Genomic DNA, 20,468 nt, shown 5'->3' with positions numbered 1-20,468 from the left:
ATGAGGTAATCTGCAGGATAAGACCCCTTGCCCTTCCCTTGCCTGGAACAATCCTTTCTTTTCTTTTGCTAATAACTTCCTTGCCCCACCTTCCTTCCTACAAAAACCTTCCGTGTTGTACAACTCTTTGGAGCTCCCCTCTGCTTGCTAGGTGGGATCCTGCCCAATTCATGAATCTCTTAATAAAGCCAATTAGATCTTCAAATTTACCGGGTGAAATTTTGTTTTTTAACAAAGTCATTAGTCAACTGTTCTCAGAAAAGTATACCAAATCGCATCTCTTGTTGGATGCTGTGGTCTACTTTCTCTACAGTACATTCAAAGTGTGAAGCTCCAAAATAAAACATGGTAATAAAAGTACAAACTTCCAAATCAAAGCTATGAGAAGCAGGATCAGTTCACAAACAGCATTTAATCACCAGGTTTTACGACTTTCTCAACAAAATAATAACCCCTGTTCACTTCCATAGCAAATTTTACAGCACTTTCACATCTCATTTCACCTCCAAGGTAAAGTACCCCCTATGAAGGAAGCAGTTTCTTTATCCCCTTTTCCAGAGCTAGGACAAGGGTGGGGTGAGTGAGACCCTTGCCTCTGGTGCAAAACTTAAGGAGGAGCCAAAAAAATCAGTAATCAAGATAAGTAAATTTTTAATATTTTAAAATAGAAAAGGTAGTGCAAAAAATTAAATTATGAACACAAAATTTTTTAACAAAGACAGGATCAATATCACCAATGTCTCAGGCTTCAATATGGCTCAGCGTGACCCTCCACTTTCTAGGACAGGGAAACCGAGGGGCAGAGTGTTAATTTCACACTCAAAACTTTGAGGTTCAGTAAGGCAGAAACGGCACCAAACCAGCCCAGGTTTCTTGGCAACACTCCAGGAAGGTTTCCCCAGTGAAGTTCCCTGTTTCACAAGCAAAAAATCTTTGCTATGAATTTGAAGAGGCTAATAACCGATCTCCCTGAAGTAACATTCTTTTAAAAATTTTTTTAATGTTTATTCATTTTTGAGAGAGAGGGAGAGAGAGAGAGAGAGAGAGAATGAGAGGGGGAGGGACCGAGAGAGAGAGGGGGACAGAGGATCCAAAGTGGGGCTCGAAGCTGACAGCAGAGAGCCAATGCAGGGCTTGAACTCACAAACTGTGAGATCGTGACCTGAGCTGAAGTCGGGCACTCAACTGATGAGCCACCAAGTGCCCCTAAAGTAACATTATTCTATTTTTTTTATAATTTTTTTTTAGTGTTTATTTATTATTGACAGAGAGAGACAGAGCATGAGTGGAGGAGGGTCAGGAGAGAGGGAGACACAGAATCTGAAACTGGCTCCAGGCTCTGAGCTGTCAGCACAGAGCCCGACATGGGGCTCGAACTCACAGACAGCGAGATCATGACCCAAGCCGAAGTCGGATGCTCAACTGACTGAGCCACCCAGGCGCCCCAAAGTAACATTATTCTTAATTTAAAGGTGAAACTGAACTCAAGACAAACTCACAAGAAACGTAAATTGATATAAAAGTCAACAAAATATTGATTTATTTGTCTCATCAATGCAATGTATATTTCTGAAACCAAATTTTTTAAATGGATACTTACTGATGGAAGAGTAAGTGTCTTGAAAGAGCCTAAAAGCAAAACAGGGAAGAAAATAGAGTCATAATTGGAATATGATGATATAATACAAAACTCCCAAGAATCTCCTAAATACTCTTTCAGATGTGGAAAGAATCATAAGCTTACAGAATCACAAACTTATTTGGCCAAAACAAAACAATTTTATTAAATCCCAGAACACCTGAGAGATTATTACATATCCTTGTGCCGAAGAATTAAGGAAAGTGGAGCCAGACTTAAAAGGCTATCAGTGGGTGAACCCCCCCAAAAGATTAGTTTAAGTTCTGCTTCTCTTTTCCATTATCATTTTTGTTGTCATTGTTGCTGCTACTCTTGTTGCTGCTTTCAGGTTATACACATTTGAGGGACACTTCAATCGGTGTTGAGGAAGAACCTAAGGTTTATTTCTTACGTTCTCAGACCCTCATGATAAAAGAAGAAAAGGAAGGCATTAGTCATGTCAGTGGTGAGCTGGGACTCATAACTGACTCACTGGTATTAGAGTGAGGCAGACTTTTTTTTCATGTAAAGTTTCTAAACATAGGACTTCTAACTTAACTCATGCCAATTTCTCATCAGATCTAATTATTTCAAGGGAAAAAAAATGTTTCAAGTTAAAAACAAAAGAATACTTATCCAAAGTTCCCATTTAAGTGACATGAGTTCAGAGGTGGTGACAGGTCCTCACAGTTCCTTCATTTAAGAAATATTTGTGAATATTTAAGAATTTTTACCACAATGACAAGACAGGCATGGCCCCCATCCTCCTGGAAGCCACATGTGTCTACCCTGTAGGAACAGACAGATGCCAGAGCACAGCACAGTACAGAGCAGGGGTTAAACAAGTGGCCTCTGGAATTAGACTACATCAGTTCTAAAATGAATCAACCATGTGCTCACCCCATCCTTGAAAAAGGTACCTGATTATCCAGGCTCCATTTTTTCATCCATAACATGAGCAAGCTAATTAATAATAGTACCAATCTCACAAGGTGGTTGTGAAGAATAAGTACGTTGATATCTGTAAAGTGGATAGAACAGTGTCTGCCACACAGGAAACACTTCATAACTGTAAGTCATTATAGTGCCAGAAAACCTGAAGAGCTATCCACTGGGGATGTCAGCATGCCTCTACAGCAAGGTCTTCAAATTGTTATAATGGAGCACGGAGTCAATTAGGACATATTACCAATGTCAAGTTAGAGGATCAAGTCACATATATGTACTTTCTCAACCAATATATTAAATATTAGAAAACCTTAATTCCTTAGTTTTGCTCAAATAGAAGAAATAAAGCTAACACATGTCCTGCCTGCCTACATCCTTATAAATGGTCTTGCAAAACCCCCGATGTGCATACACCCACTTTGAAGACCACTACCCCAATGGGCCTCCATGAAATACAAATATGTTTTCAGCAGCAGATAAGCAATTCATCAAAATCACTTATCCCCTAGCAAAGATCAGTTTATCCAATAACTGTCGCCATAGAAAGCAAAGAGCAAGACTCTTAAATAATAGGACAAAGGACAAAAAGTGTCTTGAAAAGGAGAAGAAGGAGAAACAACTGAACAGATATAACTCGACATGGAAGGGCTGCAATAAAGATAGGGCAGAGACCACCTCAGAGGGATCAGGGGAAGGCACCTAGAGAACATGATGCCAGAGTCTAGGGTTGTAGGATAAAGGAAAATTAGCCAGATGCGAAGGAAAGGGAAGAGCTTCCAGGCAGAGCAACAGCAAGTGCAAAAGAGTGGAGGTCAGCATGAGTCTACAGAAGCAAAGAGCTGGCAGAGAGAGGATTATAGAGATGAGGCTGGACCAAATCATAAAAGGCCTTTTACACAGCGTGAGTCCTTGCCAGGATCATTCCAGGTTCTGCTGCTCTCCCAGCATCCTGAGTTAGCATTTGTCCTGAATCTTTTCAGAGCAGCAAAATATCAATATGAGATGGGTTTAATGTGCACAAGATTTAACTCTGAAATACTATAGTCATGCTTTGGGAATATCTCAACTTGTGGGAAGAAACATCTCATCAAGTTCTTATTTTTAATGAGATGGGCATATTCTATACTGAATTGAAGAGAAACTGAGAAGCCCTATGATATTGCAGCAACTAAGTTTGGTGAGACATTCAAAAGCACCATAAATACAGACAATTTACTGGACAAGTTTTGTGTTGTAAAAATATTTGCTGAAGGGAGTCATGGTACTCTCCAGGCTAAAAGACAAACCCTGTAACATATTTGAACTGAAACATTTAAATAGTTCAATATGGGGGAAAAGATGGAATTGAGAATATCCTTCACACAGCAGAATTTACTCTGATCTTAACACATACCTCAGCACATGTGAAGAGAGTATGTTCTCAATTAAAAATATACCAACAATGAACAAGTGGAATTTGAAATTAAAAATAACACCATTTACATTAGCATCCCAAACAAAGAAATACTTAGGTTTAAACCTAACAAAACGGTTACAATACCTATATGAGGAAAGTACTCTGGTAAATGAAATCAAGGAAGGATTAAATAAATGAAGGGATATTCAATGTTCACGGATAGAAAGACTCAATACTGTCAAGACGTCAGTTCTTCCCAACTTGAGCCATAGATGCAACGCAATCCTAATCAAAATCCCATAAAGTTATTTTATGGAAATCAACAAACTGATTCTAAAGTTTATGTGGAGATGCAAAGGACCCAGGATAGCCATTACAATATTGAAGGAGAACAAAGTTGGAGGATTGATGCTACCAAGTCTAAAACTTACCGTAAAGCTATAGTAACCAAGGCAGCGTGGTACTGGCAAAAGACAGGCAAACTGATTAATGGAACAGAAGATAGAGCCCATAAATAGACCCCTACTAATATGGTTGAATGATCTCTGACAAATGGGCAAAAGCAATCCAATGGAGCAAAGCTGTCTCTTCAAAAAGTAATGCTGAAACAATGGACATCTACATACAAAAAAGTGAATCTAGACAGACCTTACCCCCTTCACAAATATTAACTCAAAACAGATCATAGACTTAAATATAAAATGCAAAACTATAAAATTCCTAGAATATAGCATAAGAGAAAACCTAGATGACCTTGGTCTTTTTCGGTATAACACCAAAGATACAATCCATTAAAGAAATAATTCATAAGCTGGACTTCATCAAAATCAAAAGCTTCTGCTATGCAAACGACAACATCAACACAATGAGAAGATAAACTACAGATTGGAAGAAATATTTGCAAAAGACACACCTGATAAAGGACTGTATTCCAAAGTATGCAAAGAACTTTAAAAACTCAACAATAAGCGGCACCTGGGTGGCTCAGTCAGTTAAGCATCTGACTTCAGCTCAGGTCATTATCTCACAGTTTGTGAGTTTTAGCCCCGAATTGGTCTCTGTGCTGACAGGTCAGAGCCTGGAGCCTGCTTCGGATTTTGTGTGTCTCTTTCTCTCTGCCCCTGCCCCGCGCGCACAGGCGCTCTCTCTCTCCCTCTCTCTCTCTCTCTCTCTCTCTCAAAAATAAACATTAAGAAAATGTTTTTAATAAATAAATAAATAGTTTTAAAAAATAAAACTCAACAATAAGAAAACAAATAACTCGACTAGAAAATGGGCCAAAATATTAATAGACAACTCAGCAAAGAAGATACACAGATGGCAAGTAAGCATAAGAGAAGATGCTCCACATCATAAAGAAATGCAACTGAAGCAATAAGATACCAGTACGCTGGTATCAGTCATTGACAACATCAAATGCTGGCCAGGATGTGGAGCAACAGGAGCTCTCACTCACTGCTGGTTTGCAACGCAAAATGATACAGCCACTTAGGAAGACAGTTTGGCAATTTCTTACAAAACTGAACATACTTTTACCATATGATCCAGCAATCACATTCCTTGGCATTTACTCAAGAGTTGAAAACTTATGACCACACAAAAATCTGCACACAGATATTTACAGCAGCTTTATTAATAATTGCCAAAGCTTAGAAGCAACCAAGTTTCCTTCAGTCGGTGAGTGGATAAATAAACTGTGATACATCCAGACAATGTAATATTATTCAGCTCTAAAAATAAATGAGCTATCAGACCATGAAAAGACATGGAGGAACCTTAAGTGCATATCACTAAGCCAAAGAAGCAATCTGAAAAGGCTACATACTATACAATTCCAACTAAATGACAGCTGGAAAAAGCAAAACCATGGATACAATAAAAAGATCAGGTTGCTGCAAGGTGGCATAGAAAGATGAATAGGCAGAACACAGAGGGTTTTCAGGGCAATGAAAATACTCTGTATGATATTATAATGATGGACATATGCCATTATACATTTGCCAAAACCCACAGAATATACAATGCCAAGAATGAACCCTAAGGTAAATGATGGACTTTGGTTGTTTATGATGTGTCAGTGTAAGTTCATCCTTGCTAAAAAAAAATATGTACCATTCTGGTTAGTGATGTTGATAATAGGGGAGGCTAGGCATATATAGGTACAGGGATAATAAGAGAACTCTGCCAAAAAAAAAGTCTTTATTTGAACGTTCAAATTGTCTGATCATTCCATTATATATATTTGTATAAATTATATAAATATAAATATATATAAATAAAATATTATACAAATAATAATATAGTAAAACCTTGGTTTGCGAACATAATTCATTCCGGAAACATGCTTGTAATCCAAAGGACTTGTATAATTTCAAGAACCATTGGCTCGGTTGTGATCATGTGACATTCGGGATCACGTACTACTCCTATTGTAAAACATCGCTCATTTATCAAGTCAAAATATTTTAGAAAAGTTTGCTCATCTTGCAGAACACTGAGAAAGAGTTACATGCAATCCAACGCTTTAATGTATATATAACGGAACGGTGAAAATACTTGAATGTTCAAATAAGTTATGGATTATAACCTACTGAATAAAGAGTCAATGTGCTCATGCTGCCCTATAAGTAAATAGATGAGTGAAAGAAGAAGAAAAGGTTCTTCTTTACCATAAAATTCCAACTAATAAACACAGAAGGAATCATGGAATTAGAAAATTTCACAACTATCATGGTAATAATTGATTCAGCGATAATCACCAATCTTGTGTGTGCAAGCTGGATGAGACTTGTGAGAAATAATGAGCTATTGTTGTCCTAAACTACTAAGTTTTGGGGTGGTTCAATCACAGAAATGGATGACTGGAATACTCTTGAAATAAAAAGAGTAACTAGCAAACCTCTAAAGGTATAGAGTCAAACACAATAGCCTGTAGCCATAGTGGCTATTGAAATGAGCAACTGAAATGTGCTACAAATACAAAATGCACCCATATTTGTAAGACTTAAAAAAGTAAAAGTATATAAACTATCTCAGTAATGATTTTACAATTACTACATGTTGATAATATTTTATGAATTACTGGGTTAAACAAAAAATATTAAAATTAATTTTTTAATTAATTTTTTTAAGTTGGACTCCACCCAGCATGGAGTCCAACACATGGCTCAAACTCATGACCATGAGATCAAGACCCAAGCTGAAATTAAGAGTCAGACACTTAACTGACTGAGCCACCCAGGCGCCCCTAAAATTAATTTCACCTCAATTTTTTTACCTTATTTTTAAAGATCTTATTTTTAAGTAATCCCCACAGCCAACATGGGGCTCAAACTCACAACCTCAAGATCAATAGTTGCATGATCCACTGACTGAGCCAGTCAGGCGCCCCCCCCCCCCCCCCACTTTTTTTAACCTTTCTAATGTGGTTACTAGAAAATGCTATTACATGAGTGGTAGCACCATACTTGTATTGGACAACGTTGGTGTAGAGGATGGAAGACTCACATTTTTGCTTAGAAGCAATAAAACAACGAAGGGGTCTGACTGCATACAACTTTTAAGTTTGGTGAATAAAATAATAACAGACACTATTTATAGTGTTATAAAAGCATTACATATTTTAGCTGATCTAATTGGCATCATAATCTTATTAAGTATTATTATCCTTCTTTTACAAATGAGAACCCTGAGTCACAGAGGCATTAAGTGACTTGCCCAAGGTCAAACAGAAAAGAAGTAACAGAGCCAACATTCTAACACAGGCAGGCTGCCTCTTGGATCTGAACTGTAACTCACTCTCGGGGCATCTGGGTGGCTCAGTCAGTTAAGTGTCTGACTTCGGCTCAGGTCATGATCTCGCAGTCCCTGCATCAGGCTCTCTGCTATCAGCTCAGAATCCGCTTCAGATCTTCTGTCTCCCTCTCTCTCTACCTCTCCCCCACTCGTGCTTTTTCTCTGTCTCAAAAATAAATAAACATTTTTTTTTAAAAATCACCACTCTCAGGACAAGAACAGCAGCTGTACCTCTGTTCTTTTACCCTGCATACCTTTGATTATTGTAAAGGTTCCCAGCCTAGAGAGCCTCTTTGTGCACGTTATCACCACTCAAAATCTCCATTACCTGGGGCTCCTCTCCTCAACTCTATGCTAGTCATCAGAGAACCTGGGGATTCTCTTTCATCCATGTTTCTCCCAACCCTTAGAGTCACGCTATAAGCACTGAAGTAGCAGAGCTAATTTTAAAATAATTCATGTTATACAAGAACTTCTGAAAAGGAAATAAAAACTTGAAAATTTCCCGACTCTCATAACACTTCCTCACACTAGTTTTGATACATTTGAGGTTAATTTCAATTTCTGAAAAATCCTTCTTCAAAGGAAATTTAAATAATCACATCTGTCTATGGTTGGGATCCCAGGGAAGCCAACGCTGAGATGGTGATTAAAGTGCAAGGGTTTGGGGAGCTCTGGGGTGGTTCCGTCGGTTAAGCACCCACTCTCGATTTCTGCTCAGGTGGTGATCTCACAGTTGTAAGATCGAGCTCTGCTTTGGACTCTGTGCTGGGGGTGGAGCCTGCTTAGGATTCTCTGTCTCCCTCTCTCTCTGCACCCACTCTCTCTCACAATAAACTTTTTTTTTTTTAAGTGCAAGTGGTTTTATAGGGAGTGCTCTTGGGATCAGCACCTGGAGAAGGGAAGGGAAAGGAAGGAGATGGGACAGGGGAGAGAGGGAGGCAGAGCTACAACGCAGGCTCCAGAGGTGTCACAAGTGAGCTCAGGAGCAGCCATGATCCTTGAGAACTGTCCTGAGTCAGGGGGAGGGGACTGGACACTCACCCAAGGAGGAGTGCCCCTGGGGCAAGGTGATTCCCTTTACCACAGCCAATTCCCAAAGGGGGCTGGCTGTGAAGGCAGTCTGTGGCAACACTGCCAGTAGCTAGAGGGAATGAGTGCTTCTTCCCTGAAAGGCTCCATCGGGAGCATGCACAGCACAGCATCCACCACAATATCCAACATTGGAACAAAATCAAAAAAATTACACTGCAGAAAGCAGGGCCCCAGCAAATCAGTACCCTCGATTATTGAGAGGTATTTATTTTTCATTACTTTAGAATAAATCATCAGGGTTGACTATTTTGTCAGCCAGTGACTTGGAGGAAACAATGTGCTTCCTTTCCATCATGGACTAACATACAGTCTACCTCCATCACCACCAGATTTACAAAGACTGTGTGTGTGTGTGTGTGTGTGTGTGTGCGCGCGTGTGTGTGTGTGCGCGTGTGTGTGTGTGTGTGTGTGTGCGCGCGCGCGCATTAGGGCAAGGGGCGGGGGATTTATTTTTATCTAAGTGTGACACCAAATAAGGAGAAAGTAAAAAACAGCTGTGAATCTACAATCCAAATAAATCCAGTAAGTTGATTAATTGGAGGGCAAGCATTTCAGCAATTCAAGACGAGCTACCAACCCCCCCCCTTTTTTTTTTAATGTAGCTCTTTTGGTCAAACTTTTGAGGGGTTTTCTCATTAGAGAAAAATTGGAAAAGGATGTTGACTGCATGCCTGGGTCCCACTACTCTGACACATGAGAGTGTCTGTGTACAGACCCAGGAAAGACAGAGTCAGAAACAGAAACTGCCCCCAAAAGCTGGAGTGTAGGGGCAGAGATGTCCCACCCACCCCTGATTCTGACTGGATTCAGGGAGTGGCTCAAAGGATGTGTAGAGAGATCCAATTTAAAGCCCACTCACTGCTCTTGTGTGTCCTTATTAAAAGGTCGACTTCAAGTACTTGACATTTTTTTCAACATGTTGTGTTCCCTCTAAATTTACAAATGCAGCTTGGAATTTCCTAGGCACTTACTAAGCCTTATGTGAAAGTCCTACATTCTAGAAATAATTTACACAGTCAAAACATAAAATTGGGAGCAGAGTGGTGAGAGTGTAGATGAGGAATAGTAATCTCTTTCTGTACTGTTGCTAGCTTGAAGATTAAATAGAATTTGCAAATTGTTGTGACCACTTCTGCTCCCTTTTAGCAAGTTTCCATTCAGACATGGGAAACAGTCCCCACCTCTTAAAACACTGCATGGCACTCTTTTAAATCAAAGACTAAAGATCCGCTCTGTTATGTGAAGTCCTTCTCAATATTATTGTAGATAAGTCTGTAAAACTCCGGTCATTTTTGTGTATAACCAGAGTCAATCTTTGAACCCTTTCAGATGCTTTCTCCTTCCCATCGCTGCCGAAGCCACTCAAAAGAAACCTTGTTTTAAGGCTTCACAATTGGCACAAGACTGAGAGCTGGCCATTTGATTTACAAATAGAGTCCAGCTATTTTTAAGTTGTGTAATAAGCATACACAAAAACTAACCTTCCCTTAACTTTTTAAACACACTCTATAATACCGTATGCTGCCTCTTCTGACATCTGTGCTCACCAAATAGCTCTGCAGAGAACTGCTGAAGGGAAGGGGTAGTGTGTAACTGGAAATCCAATTGGTCCAGAAATATTCTGTATGGAAAAAAAAAAAAAAGAAATAGCTTTTCCACTATATGTGTGTGTGTGTGTGTGTGTGTGTGTGTAATACATGTGTGTGTGTGTGCGTGTGTGTATACTTTTTTTCAACTTGTTCCCATTAAATTTACAAATGCAGCTCAGAATTTCCTAGGCAAATATATGCCTGGCTTAGTATTTACAGCTTAATTATTTTTGGCAACTCTCTGCTATTGAGGAATATATAGTAATAAACTTAAGTATATCACTTTTTTAGCTGAAAACTTTGATCTCTTTACCAAGTTATTACATATTCTCAGTATTCAGCATTTTCTTTGTTCACAGACTGTGAGAAATGGGGTTTTCAACTCCAAATCCGTGGAAGACAAAATCTTAAAATATGCTTCTGCTTCACAGTTTAATGTCACTTTAAGGTTAAGTAACTCTTCAGTGAATTCAATCTATACAGAAAAGACAAGCATTTCTAGTAAAACAAAACAAAGCAAATCTCTTTTGGTCCCATATACACCCTTTTAATTTTTTTTTCTCTCCTGCCTCTCCTTACTTACAAACATCCCAATAAACACGAGTTTCATAAATGATGTTTTGTTCCATTTAGACCACTGAGTATAAACAGGTCGAACAAAACCCACTAAAAGTAAAATAAATAAAATGGTACAGTATAAACTAAATGTTAGGTGCGATACATATGAAAAACCAAGAGTCACACAAGACTCTGGGCTACTAAATGTACAGGGCACTTTTGATGTCAGGGTTAGCAAACTACGGTCCATGGGCCAAATGTTGCCCACACCCACTTTCATACAGTTTGTGAACCAAAAATGGTTTTGCATTTGTAAATAGCCGGAAAAAGAAACAGAGTAATATTTCATGACACATGAAAATTATATGAATTCCAAATTCAGTGGCCATAAAATTCCATGAGGACGCTCATTTATTATGCAGTCTATAGCTACTTTGCCTCTACAAAGACAAACAACAAAAACCATAAGGCAGCAGAGCCTATCATGTTTACCATCTGGCCTTTTACAGAAAAAGTTTACTGAACCCCTATGGTATAATGCTCCTTTTAGGGAGATTTCCTCCTTTCTCAAGGGATAAGAAATAAGGCCCACTCGAAGTCAGAATCGAAGTGCCTCGGTGGCTCACTTGGTTAAGTCCAGCTCTTCATTTCGACTCGGGCCATAATCTCACGGTTCATGAGTCCGAGCCCCAGCCGGCTCTGCACTGGCAAGCAGAGCTTGCTTGGGATTCTCTCTCTCCCTCCCTCTGCCCCTCCCCCACCAAAATGAATAAGTAAACTTAAAAAAAATTCAAAGTGCCTTCAACAGAGACCTGGCCTGATGCCACAGCGTGTGCTCAGAAGGGTGGCATTGGTACTAACATCTGATACTAGGAAATGCTGGGTACGACACAGCTAACATTCTCCAGTGTTTAGCATGTTTAGCCAGCTAACATTCTCCAGTGTTTAGCCAGACACTATGATAAATGTTCTAAAGAAGTGCACTAAAAAAAGAAAAAAAGAAATGGGTAAAATTAATTTTAATAACATATTTTATTTAACCCAATGTACCCAAATATTATCACTGAACATGTAATCAATATTAAAAATTTATCAGTTTAAAAAAATTATCAGTTTTGTTGCACTTTTTGGTATGAAGTATTCAAAATCCAGTATTTATTTCATACTTGCAGGCCATCTCACACAACCCACATCTTAAGCACTCAAAACCCACGTGTGGCTCGTGGCTACCACATTGCACAATGCGGCTCTGAAGCACTGTTTCATGTAATACTCACACCAATGCCCTAATTGTAGGTATTGTTATTATTGCCATCATTCAAATAAAGAAACCGAGATTAGATGAAATGAAGTGACTTGCCCAAGGCCACTTAGATAGTAAAAGGTAGTGCACAGGGTTCAATTCCAGTGTGGTTCCAGAGCCCCCACTCTGACCCACTGTGTCTCCCAAACTATACAGAACAGACCTGGCTATCACTTCCAAAATATTAGTCCAAACGAAATCTCATGTTTCATCCCTGCCCCTCCTCTGTAGCTTAGTACACTCTTGTGTTAGTATTTGAACACATCCACTCTTTCACCTTTCCCCTCTTATCTGCATTGTGATTACCTCAAGCCCCTATGTAGCCCTGCAGAAGACCATCCCTCTTCAACCCAACATTCATTTGCAGCATTCATACCATACTCCCCCTTCCCATGCCCAGGGCAGACACAGCTAATCCATCCACTCTATTCCAGTGAACCCAGACTTGACCTTGAAACCATCAATATGACACTCCAAGCAGCCTCTACCATCAACTCAAGATGGCACATAAAACGAAACCTATTTCGTTTCCCCTTGAGGAGCCAAATATTTACCCTACCCAATACTGTTCCATGTACAATTTGATGCCTAATAAATATTTGGAATTCTCAAAATAGTAATGCCCTGTCTTAACTGTATTCCTAAGAAGATTTAACAAGAATTTCAGCGAAACTTAAATTTATCATATTAAATCATTTCTGCCAGCTACATTTTCATAAATATAAATTCCCAATATTGCCCTGCTACCAACAGCTATCAAGTACTCTTAAAAAAACATAACTCCTTATTTGTGTCCAAACTCTTTACCACTCTGGTTTTTAGATTAATTCATGAGCCATTTTCTTCAGAACTAAAGACCCAAGGACCTGCCCACTACCTCCCTACCCAACTCCCCCCATCAAATTTTCTTTGGCCAATTTCACCCTCATCCTTTCAAAGGAAGAAAGTCAAGTCATGGAATTTTCCTAAGAGAAATGAAGAATGCAAGACATAGAGCAAGACCAGACCCACTATAATTTCCTTCTGATTGTCAAGTTTTGACATTGCACCTTTGGTATGATGATCATCTTAGCCCAGACCAAGAGATGATATATTACAATTCCACTTCTTACTCACACTGACAACCTCATGGCAATAATAAAATAACTACCCCATCCCTTCGAGCTTCAAGTAAAGCATACTACCACCATAAATACCCCTTTCTCTTCATTCTCCTGTGCTCCCTCCCCCAATACCAATACAAGTATTAGCCCTTGCATTCCAACATCCCACAATCCAGCAGGGGCCCATTTGGACACCACCAGCGAATATCTCCAATTCTGCACTTCTTTCTCCAATAGGCCACTACTTATAATGTATATCCCCACTTCCTATGAAGAGATGACCAGATGTGTACAATTTAGAGGCAGGTCTTCCTAAAACTGTATTTCAATTTTATTCCTCATCTCAAGTTCATCCCTCAAAATATTTCTTTCCTTATCTCTTTCTTGCATCAAAACAAAAAGTACAAGTCTTTTTTTTTTTTAATGATTAATCCACTTACCTGTGCTCCTGATCCTGATCCCACCATTTCTTATCCATGAATTATCCACCCATCCCCTTTTGCAGCCACCACTTTTACCTCTCTACTGTACATTTTAAAAGACCATCTACCTCTCTCCTTTAAACCATCAAACTTTGGTAAGAGTAGCCTACCCTCATATTCTCTCACCACCCTTTTGTTACTTAAAACTAAGCTTTTGATTCAACTTAAAACCATTCACTTGAGGATCACCAATGTTCTTTTTTCTGTCTTTGTCTTTTCTTCTCTGACCTTCTGGGACAGTTGGGACTATTAAAACTTTCCTTTTTTGTAACTTTCTTCCCTTGGCTTCTGAAACATCTTACCATCTTCAATCTATCCCAGTCTCTGGCTGCTCACTGTCCATTTCATTGATTTATTTTCCTTCTTCCAAGCTTCTATCATCAGTCTTGTTCCATAGGCTTGTCTCTCTTGTGCATCTTACATGTTCCCACCAAGACTTCGAATATTGTCTGCCTCTGTGAAAACAATGCCTTAAACTCTCTCCCTAGCTGCAATTTCAAAACTATCTGCTGTACATCTCCCCCTGGATGTCTCCCTAAACTTTAAAGCAGAATGTAGCATCTTTTCAGAAAACAGACACACAAACCTCTATCTCCCCATGACTACCACTCCCAGCCATCAGCTCTTTCCTCCAGCACACCCTTCCCTCCCCTAGTATGTGAAATGACTGTTCCCACTAAATGCCAAATATATCAGCAGAAGTAGAACATTTATGAATGGGCATTTGTATAGCTCTGGATGTAAAAGGTAATGGTACGGGACACAGGGTCACACACAAGAAGCACTATTTACAAACCACATTGAATTTTTTATACAAAAAAGAAATAAAAATTCTCCAGCCTTCTGCATTTTAAATATTATATGTTATGTTATCCTTCCGGAGTCTCTGAACCTCCTCTAATCCTTCCTTTCTCTTATTCCCCAATCGCCCCCATTCATTCACGCTCAGAGCAAATAACCGATAAATAATAAATTAATGGGGGGGAAATGTCATTGGGCAAACAACTGGTTTCAGCATTGTAAAGCCCTCTTTACAACATAAAGGATCAAACGGTAACCCAGCCCAAATTCTTACAGGATCTGATTTCTATTTCCACCACAACCCCTCCGTGAGTCACTGGAGGAGTGACTCATTTCGTGTTAGAAGAGGAGCAGCACATGTTTAACTTGGAGTTTGAAGAATCAGTATGTTCACTTTCAGCTTCACTCAGTCACTGATTCGTAATCAAACCCCAAAATATGCTTCTCTACCGCATAAAATGAACCCCAATGCTTAGGGATGGGGGTTGCTTGAAAGCAAATACGGAAGTCTAGGAGGAGACTTCTCTCAGCCAGCCATGAATCATCCTAGACTTGCAAGGGCATGTCTCTCACCCTCAGGCTTTCCAGCACTTACTTGGTCAGAAGCAATTCGTGAGATGCTGAAGACGAGTCATTCTCATTTTAATTCTCATTTTAATCAGTTGTGATGACTGCTTAACATAAAGTTTAGATTCCTGGACCTTACCAATGTCTTGAAGGAGTGGACATGAGTCTATTTTTTTTTTTTCAAGACTTTATTTTCAGGTAATCTCTATACCCAACACGGGGCTCAAACCCACAACCCCGACATCAAGAGTCACATGTTCCACCAGCTGAACCAGCAAGGCACCCTGAGTCTGCATTTCTAATAAATACAACTCACACTTGGAGAAAGCCACAGGATTTAGTGTTAGAAAGATCTATGAGGCTCCTAGCCCCACCCCCACCCCCTGTAGAACCATTAGTCCATAAAGAGCAACTCCACCTTGAGCTGAAATAAGAAACTTGCACAAATATGCAGGTAAGCATTTTAAAACCCCTTAGCTAGCCTTATTTTCTTCCATATCAGGAAAATCAACATTTGCAAATACACCCTAGGTCTTACACACAGTTCTCCATATGTTAGGCCTTCCGCAGAGCTCTCCATGTGTTAGGAAAATTTCCTAGAGTCTAATGGAAATAGCACTGGACTGCAAATCTGGGGGCCTGTGATGTTTTCAACTCTTGGTCAAGTCACCAAACACCATGCCTTAGTCTCCTCAGCCATAAATTGCTGACTGAATAATTTATGAATTGGCTTATCTCAGAGGTCCCATCCAGATCCAAAATTCTGTGAAGCTCCAAGTAAATTAGGTGGAGAGCTAGCATTTCATTGTGATTCTTCAGATCCAGATTAGATTTCATTAGATCCAGGACTAAATCACCACACGCAAACGCGACAATAATTTTACAGCAAGGTGACTGATGCAACATTGCACCAATACCCCAAAGTAAGGCAAACAAAAAATATGCCATGTTTTTGTTCAGGCAGTATAAACCTGCAAATTCAGAACCAACAGAACCAACTTCAAAGTCAAGCTTTACTATTTACCCTGTTAACTCCAGAAAGTTATTTCTCCTCTCTTAGCCTCAGTTTCTTCATCTCTAAAATGAAAATAATAGTGCCTTCGTCACAAGGTTACTGAAGTATTGTGCATTAAGTCCCTGGCACTGTAAGGAAACTCAGTATTTAATATGTTAAATCTCTTCCCAGTTCCTCCTAGTGATGTGCCTTTTATAGAGTTCCCAGTTCAAGATCATCCCAACTGATGATTAATAATTGCCTGTCATGATTGTTGCTATTCACCTTTAATAACAATAGCTACCATTTTCTTGAATAATTCCTGTGTTAAGTGCTATAAACATGTTATCTCACTTAATCCATACAATAACCATGTAATTGCATAAGGCAGGAACCACTATTCTTCAGATAATAAAACTGAAGCCTGGTGAGATCATGACTGACCACATACAATCACTAATGGAAGGTTATTCAGGTAGCCTGGCTTCAGAGTCTAACCACATCGTGATTACATTATGGTCCTTTATCCTCTGGCACCATGTACATATTTACACACACACACACACACACACACACACACACATATATATATATACGTATAAATACATATCACACAATAGTAAAGACATGTGAATGAAGAGTCCACACCCTTTAAAAATAATTCTCACAAAACTACAAGTTCAGACTGAGTTCTACTGGCAAAGCTTCCTGTGAAAACCTGCCCTGGGAGACCTGCCCACACACTAATTAATCTACTCTCATAAAAACCGTGGGACTGATTTTGATCTACAAGCCATGAAACGTACGCTCAGGAGCTTTGTATCCACCAGAAAGCCCATCCAAACTGAATTGGATTTTTTTTTTTTAAGTTTTTCAGCTAATATCTCAAATTTGAGAAATATTGATTTCCCACCCTTACCTGGATCAAGATAGAAAATAAAACACCCTATCATCAATGTGAGAAAGACAATAAAGGACAAAGAAGAATTTTTAACTTTTTTTTTCTAATGTTTATTTATTTTTGAAGGAGAGAGAGAGAGACAGAGCATGAGCAGGGGAGGGGCAGAAAGAGAGGGAGACACAGAATCCAAAGCAGGCTCCAGGCTCTGAGCTGTCAACACAGAGCCCTACGCAGGGCTTGAACTCACAAACTGCGAGATCATGACCTGAGCTGAAGTCGGATGCCCAACTGACTTGAGCCACCCAGGCACCCCAAGAATTTTTAACTTTTAAAAAATAGGAAGTAAACACCCCATTAACTCTCCAAGATTTTAAAGCAAAAAGAAAAAGCAATTAATAAATAATATGGTTACACTCATAGAGTAAGTCTCATGCCAATGCCTCAATGGGAAGATGGAAGTAGGCTTGGCACCATAAATAAATAAACAATGAATTCCCACTGTAGCACAAGATGCCCTACAGAACAGCCAAGGTTTCCACTGACATTTTCTGTTTAGGTTTTTTTCTTAAATCAGGTTTATGTAAAACCATCAACAGGGAATTCATTAATAAGGGGAAAGGGTGTATTGGTTATCATTTGAGGCAAACCTCACTCAAGAGAAACACTGAAAGTTTACAAATGACCATCTGAAACTGTGGAAAGAGAAGGGGAATAAAGCAGAAAGAATGATTTCTAGGACATTAAAAAATAATTCAATCATTCCATATGCCTTCACAGGTAAGAGGACAGTTCTCATATCTGACCCATGAGTTCAAGTGTTCTTAAACTTTTTTTCTTGATTTGGCATGGAACTCCAGGGTAACATCACACCAAAGGAAAAAATAAAAACCAAGAAGGGAAGAAATAAATTGACAGACTCACTCTCCACCCAACGTAGAGTCTGATTTGATTTCAAATACCAAAAGCTACTCCATCTTTCTCCTCTGGTAATTACGACCTGCTGAATTTTCACCATGTTTTGTCAATTATGTCCACTTAACTATTTTATACAATGGAAGACTATGAACTTAGCTCTTTTCACTATAAAGAGGATGATGATGACGGTGGCCATGAGGGCAGAGGCGGTGGTGGTGGTGGTGATGGTAGGGTACGGTAGGGTAGTGGCAGGGATAATGACCAGCACACTTCAATGTCTGAATCTCACCACTGAGGAGGCATTAAGACACCTGTACAGAATGCCACAAAGCTTAGTAGAAACACTTATTCTAAAGGGCCATTGTTCACCCAAAAAACCTCATAATTGATCCCAATAAATGTAGAATTAATATATTTAAAAACGAATAAGCTAACTCTAATGTAATCAATGCTGCTGGCCTCAAGGATGGAAATGTAAACAAAATTTTCCCTGTATCTGTCAAACAAATAAATGAACTCTTCCTTGAGGACAAGCCATACTTTCCTGACTTTTTTAAAATTTATTTCTATTTTTTCCATTTTTAAAATTTTAATTCCAGTGTAGCTAACAGACAGTGTTATATTCATTTCAGGTGTACAGTGTAGTGATTCAACAGTTCCATATATTACTCAGTGCTCATCAAGATTAAGTGTATTCTTAATCCCCTTCACCTGTTTCATCCATCCCTTTTTTAAGGCATATTCTGCAATGTGAATCCTTTAGCTATTATCCTTTCTGACACGAATTAGGTTACAAATGCATTCTGGTTATGGTGGAACACTGCTCTGCCCCAGGAATTTCTAAAAACACCAGGACTGTTAGAAACAGCCACCCAGAAATAGTCCCCCCCTCCTTACCCGGTTCTGCTGGAAGATGAATCTTTATTAGAACCAACCTTTTCCTGGAGGCCCTCATAAGAAAGTGATGAAATAATCAGACCTAAGGTGTATTTATGTGTTTGTGTTTATGTGGCAAGGGAGAAAACATTGAATCCTAGGAGGATCTCTGGATGTCGAAGATGCACTGATTTAAAATGCTCATTTGTCTATGTACTGCTCCAACTGGAGAAGTCAAATAAAAAAAAAAAAGTCATGGTCCTTAGGTCCTAACATTACAGGAAGCATCTGCTTTGAGAACAATGACTCATAGCCTCTGATAACAGAGTAACATTCTCCTTTGAAAGAGAGAGAGTACTCCCAGAAATGGTATTTTCAATGAAACTGTACGTCAACAGAGTCAAAAAACACCCATTGAAAGAGGTACATTTTCTCTCTCTCTTTTTCAAAGATCCATTCTGCTCTCAGGACAGTGTTGTCTGATGCAGTCTTGAGCACATTAGCCTTCCCAGAGGCATATGACCAACTCTCTTCCCAAAAGAAAAATCTAAGAATAAAGTTTAAAAATGAGCCACAATATCCCCTTCCCCCCACCACAGTGTTGGTACTATTTGCAGAAAAAAGAAAAGAGCCTGATAAAGGAGATTGCAGAAAAGATAATGCAGTAGAAATTCTAAAATAAGAACATGCAAACATCTCAGCAAAGCCCAAACATTTATTAAAATCATCCATGTTATTCTGGACCTCTGCATTGCAGTAAAACTGCCACACTAGTAGAGCCAAGATGATAAATTTTAGTTAGTAAATAATGAATGTGGAACTACATGAAATATTATCCTCCCTGACTTAGTATTTCAATATTTTCTTTAGCCATTATCATAAGACCAGGATTCATTCATTTTCAGAAATAATAATTCAAAAACAAAAACAGAGGTCTCCTCCCATATAAAAAGGAAATAATGCTCCCTGCATCTTCTTCAGTATTACTACTTATAATATTAACAGCTGTTTACTGAATTCCCAATAGATGCTAGACACTGACTTTCACTTTACACCTGCCCTGGGAAGTAAGTTTCATCACCCCCATTTTATAAATGAGGAAACTGAGGCTCGGAACAGTTAGGTTACTGCAGGAGATCATGCAACTGGTGCTAAGACAATCTCAGATCTTTAGCCCTAATCTACATTTCCTCTCCAGGGAAACAAGGCCTCCCACCTTCCTTTCCTTACATTTCTCCTATGAAAGACAAAGTGGCTTGGCCCCTGTACACACCACTTCTTGCTGACTTCTATCCCAAACTTACCCACCTAGTCAGTCAACTTCTGGTGGAGATATAGATAAACTTTGATTTTATCTCCTTTCACGATAGTGTTAACTTCTCTATGCTGGTAGAGGATAAACATTAATCTAATGAACTATTGTGAAATCCCTTCCACTCTTAATTATGTGCCCTTAAATTAATTTTTTAAGATAACTCTTAACATTATAGGCATTGATGCCTCAATTTCTGCCCTCTGACTAAACAT

The 20,468-nt window shown here is 39.1% G+C and overlaps 1 protein-coding gene across 1 annotated transcript in view; it reads right to left on the bottom strand.

Moving 5' to 3' along the window:
* The window catches only part of CD109 (CD109 molecule), a 161,706-nt gene that overhangs the window by 107,966 nt on the left and 33,272 nt on the right, over positions 1–20,468 (bottom strand). Inside the window, exon 7 of the mRNA XM_049653909.1 lies at positions 1,601–1,629. Coding sequence (XP_049509866.1) covers positions 1,601–1,629 — 29 coding nt within the window. The remainder of the gene's footprint in view (positions 1–1,600; positions 1,630–20,468) is intronic.

The sequence above is a fragment of the Panthera uncia genome, assembly GCF_023721935.1.
Source record: "Panthera uncia isolate 11264 chromosome B2 unlocalized genomic scaffold, Puncia_PCG_1.0 HiC_scaffold_24, whole genome shotgun sequence".
Lineage (NCBI taxonomy): Eukaryota > Metazoa > Chordata > Mammalia > Carnivora > Felidae > Panthera > Panthera uncia.
This window is presented reverse-complemented; position numbering and strand designations above follow the sequence as displayed.